This window comes from Charadrius vociferus, unplaced genomic scaffold, assembly GCF_000708025.1.
Source record: "Charadrius vociferus isolate BGI_N301 unplaced genomic scaffold, ASM70802v2 scaffold266, whole genome shotgun sequence".
NCBI lineage: Eukaryota > Metazoa > Chordata > Aves > Charadriiformes > Charadriidae > Charadrius > Charadrius vociferus.
This window is the reverse complement of record NW_009649114.1, coordinates 807,513-812,221: the sequence shown is the minus strand read 5'-3', so window position 1 is coordinate 812,221 and position 4,709 is coordinate 807,513. Positions and strand designations below refer to the sequence as shown.

Below are 4,709 nucleotides of genomic sequence, written 5' to 3'. Positions count from 1 at the left end.
TACAAAGCAAACAACAAACTGACAGTGTTTCACCGTATTGGTGCCCTGATACTTCTAAATATTAGAAGCAAATGCTTCTGGGTTATGGCGTTGTCCTCTGGCTCGGCGTCCTGTGGCGCCGGCGGGGGCATGCATGCGCAGGATTAGAGATAACACAAACCTGAATATTATCAGTGCTGCATGCAGCTTTATGAATTTGAATGCAAATTACCCGAGCCACCTTAAAATGGTGGTTAATTAAATATCCTCTAACTTCTAAAAGAAAAAAAAAAAAAACCAAACAAAAAAACCCCACCACAACAAAACAGCAATTTAAACCCAATCAAAGACTGGAAAATAGTAAGATTAACTTTTGAAAGTGCAGAGTGGCCGACCCAGCGGCTCTGGAAGTCAGCTGTTAGAAACATGTAAGCCAAGTTCTATTAGAACCAAACATTTCATTCCTGCTGCTATTTTTTTCTTTCATCTGGCCTAATCTATAGGCTGAAGTCGAGAGGTGGGGGTTAACTGATCTACTGCTGTGGCACGGTCGCATGATGTTCATGGGAGTGCAGGTCCTCCTCCACATTGCTTTCCACGCACAGGAATAAAAAATGCCCTGGGTTCCATTTATGGTTATTGTGCTCAGTGCAAGGCCACGGAATAATTTTGAATATTTCAGTACCTAATTCCAACTGTGGAACCAGAGACAGTGACGTGGTTACGCACAAAAACATTTAATTGCATAAATAAATAGAGGGATAGAATAGGAGGAGAGTGCTCATTTGTTTAAAATTAAACTTTGCTGAACTCGGAGCTGGAATCGCTCCTGATCAGGCGACCGTGCTCACTGAACCTGCACTCAGGATGAGCTCTGCTCGTTGTCTGCTCCCCCGAAGAACGCTGCTCTGGGTGCTTAGACGCTATGAATAAAATAACACTATCATAAACAATATTAAGATCCTGAACAATAAATAGTATTTTACATCTCATCCCACTTTTGTAGAAAACACATTGTAAACATAACCACTGAGGTATGAGAAGTAATAAATATTAAATTCAGTTGTTAAAAAGATAACTTCTAAATACAATACTAAACTTGAAGTTATTGACCTGTAATTCTTGACTTGAACCCTAAGATAACTTAATCTCTTGTGTCTTTTTCAGCCTAAAGTGATTTCCGAAAAATATAGCAGGATTTTGTGTGAGCGGTGTAGACCCGTGGGTGTTTTCACTTCTTTCTCTTCATCAGCAAGTACTCCTCAATGTAGTTGATGAAAATGTCAAACTCTCCCATGGCCTTGTAGATTCCATTCTCGTTCATCTGCAGGTGAAAGCCAACTCCGTTTAAGTCTGAACGTGGCGATTATAGGTGATGTACAATCGCTAGACATGTTCTCCTTCCACCGACATCTCCAGCTTCTCTGCCCAACCCCGCAGGGGAACCTGCCGGCTGCTCCTTTGAGCATCGCTCTCTGGATTTCTCTGCCTTAGGTATTTATATAATTAAAGACTTTTTTGGATTCTGTTCTCTGTCCTAAGTTGAAGGCGGCAGTAAAATCCCCTGCCTGGGGCAGCACGTTCCTCCCAACCTCATCTCAGCCCCGCGAGCGGGGACCTTACCTTATTGAACGTCTCCTTAATGTGCTTCATGGTTTTGCTTCTCTTCTCGCACGTGAAGAATCTGTGCTGCAAAGGGACAAAAGCAACAGCTTCAACCACACGGGTTTCCTTCCCGGGGCGCGCGGCAGCGGCTCTCCCCTCGTCACTGCCGCCCCGCCGGTCTCCACCTTCCTCTTCCCCACCGTGGCCGTGGGGCTCTTGGGGGCAGCGTCTATGGCTGCTGTGCACCCTACACCGATGAAAGGAGGACGGCACGACCCCAACACGGACCCCGAGCCCTTTCCCAGCCCTGGCGGGGGGAGGGCAGCCCCGCGGGGCTCTCTGCCCGGGGCAGGGCTCGTCCCGTCTGACTCAGCCTGCGGCAGGCGATGGGGTCACGGCCGCACCAGGCGCCGTTTCGGGAGGCGTCGGCGGGGCAGAGCCACACCGCTCCGGCAGCGGGGTAAGGGACGGACCCTCAGCCCTCCCTCCCCTTATCTCTTCAGCCAGACCCTGTTGGGAGGCGCTGGCTGCGAGTAAGTGGAACAGACCCTCTCAACCTTCATTATTTAACTGATGAAAGCCTGGAGAGCAGGGGCTAGGAGAAACCCCATCCCTTATGGGGTCTGCCTTCCTGGAGCCCTGCTCCTCCGCACCATCCTGACACCCGTGCTGCTGCTCCTGGGGAGTCCCAGCGCCTGCTCCCCATCCTGCTGCTGGTCTGGGACTGGCCCTCCCTCACCGGACCACTGATTTCATCCCCTCCCACCCTGAGATGCTGAGCCCCACTCACACAGCGCTTCATCGTTTCCTTCAGGCTCAGCAGCAGGTTGCCCAGGTCGCCCATACTCTGCTGGTGGTGGGTGCTGGTCTTCATGGCGCTGGGCAGGACCTCCTCTGTGTAGAACCGCATCATCTCTGACACCGACTGGCAGCCGAAGCTCCCCTGGGGCGAGAGGAGGTAACCGTGTTGGGGCTGGCCACCAGCACCGGCGTGTGTGGGTGTTTTTAAAAAATCAAAATCGCGGTGGTGGTCAGAGCGCTCGCAGCATGTCTGCACCGCTCGCCGCGGCTGCGCTGAGGGGGGAACCGCGCGTCAGCCCTGCCGCAGCCACACGTGTTGCTGCTTGGCTGGAGGACTGTCCGTCTGTGACAGCAGGAAATGCCCCGATTTATAACCTGCTTCCTTTCTTACAAAACATTGACCAAAGGATGAGGAAGGATAAGGGACTTAGATAAGAATTATAATTCTTACCTTAAATTCCTCCAGCAGGTCGGAGCTGAGCAGTTGGATGCTGAGTTCGTCATCTTTTGATTGCTGTAGAAGGATACAATGGAAACGTGAGCTTTACTTAGGCAGGCAGGCAGCACTTTTTTTTTTCCCCCTTTGCCCTACCAAAGGATCATTTTCCTTGTTTGCATTTGTGGTGTCGGCGAAGCGGAGGCGAAGAGCCCCCAGCACAGCTGTGTGTGCCGCACAGGGACGCCAGCGACAGGAGTCGCCCGTCCTTTGGTCCGTAATCCTGCAGTGCAACTACCGCCAGGTCAAGACAGCAAGACAACGAAATCACAAACTTCACTACCATCGATTTCCTTCACGTGAAACTCCTCCCGCCGCCGCCAGCGCGGCACACTCGCTTCGGCTGCGGAGGGTGTTGGTGCCAGAGAGCTGCTGCAAACCGCACCGTGCTGCGCAATGTTACTGCGGCCCCCGGGAGGAGGTGCCCCCCCCCAGCCTGGCCGCCCGCCAGCTCGCCAGGGCAGGAGGGTCTAATCCCCTTGGTTTTGTTATCTCTGTAAGTCTCCAGTCACCGGGGGAAAAGGGATCTGCAGAGGGTGTTTGTTCGGTGCCTCAGTTGCACCGTCAGCTCTGGGAGATGGGAGAGGTGGAGCGGGGTGGGCTGGACCACCCGAAGCATCACCCCACGGCACCAAGGTACCGCAAAGCTTTCCCGAGAGGTGTGAAATATCCCTTCCCAACATTAGCTGGGAGGTTCACAGCAAGCTTTAAATCCAAAGTCTTGACTGTGTTCATTTGATAATTAATACAAGCCATGACATTAGCTTGAGATTTTATCTGGGGAGCTATCTTGTTCTATTGCTAAAACACACTGATGTTAATTAAAGCAGTAACACAGCTGTGAGCCACCGTCTCTATCAGTACTGATGCAATAACAAATGCTCTGAGCGTATCTCGTGCTGCTTCCTCAGCGGCGCCGGTGCTCCCGGTAGCTGCGAGGCAAAGCAGTGACCTTTTACAGGCGCCACAGCAAGTGCTAGTTACTGTACTGTTTCTCCAGTCATAAACCACCATGTTCAGCCTTTTGTGGTTCTTTCAAAGAAAAGATCCATAGCAAAAGATTTCCCTTTTCATCCAGCGTCGACTTCAGCAAGGCTGGACCTCGTTGCCCTGAAGAAGGGACTATTTCCTTCCTACTCATTCGGTGAATAATTTGGTCTGCAACGCTTAGGGGGAGGTCTGGCTAGCAAGGTTCACAAAGATTCGTTATGAAATCCCTTGAGTTCATTATAACTAAAACTAGGAAGAAAACCTTTGCATGTTGGCTCTCAGCGAGCAACGAAACTGAACTTCTCTTGCTCACCCCCGCCAGCCTGTAGCACAATACGCGACCAAATCATTTCTGCCGGGAGGAAGCTGTCTCTTCTCCCTCATCCAAATCACTCAACTTTGCATCAAAAGAAAAAAAAAAAAAAAAGAAAAAGCAAAACGAGAGGGAGGAGAGACTAGCAGGGTTATACTTACAAAATAATCCTTAATTTCCGCAAACTTGATCCTCAGCTCTTTGAGCTTTGCAGGCAGGAGCTGGGAGAAGTGGAGGCAGCCGGGCTGGGGGGGCGAGCAGGAGGCAGGCAGGGCGCTGGCAGCCAGGAGCAGCAGGACCAGGGCTGGGCAGGTTTGCATGCTGTGACCGCGAGCTGCTCGCCGCTTGGTCCAGCTCTCGGCTGAATATTACGGGAGGGTAAAAAAGCTGAATCTGCAGCCTTCACCTTGATGGAGCCCCTAATTTATACTCTCAAAGCGGCGCTCAATTTCCTCTCCCCATTTCCTGGCGAGCAATATTGGGGTTTTAAGTCATTCATTAAAACCAAATGTCACTTGGGTTTCC

General features: G+C 51.1%; 1 protein-coding gene across 1 annotated transcript; it reads right to left on the bottom strand.

The window, feature by feature from the left end:
• Positions 1 to 1,210: 1,210 nt before the first annotated feature.
• Positions 1,211 to 4,504, bottom strand: IL10 (interleukin 10). The gene is made up of 5 exons (XM_009888203.1): positions 4,346 to 4,504; positions 2,837 to 2,899; positions 2,375 to 2,527; positions 1,603 to 1,668; positions 1,211 to 1,303 (listed from the first exon to the last, which is right to left on the bottom strand). The coding sequence occupies exons 1-5, from the start codon at positions 4,502 to 4,504 to the stop codon at positions 1,211 to 1,213; spliced, it is 534 nt and encodes a 177-aa protein (XP_009886505.1).
• Between the last annotated feature and the right edge of the window lie 205 nt (positions 4,505 to 4,709).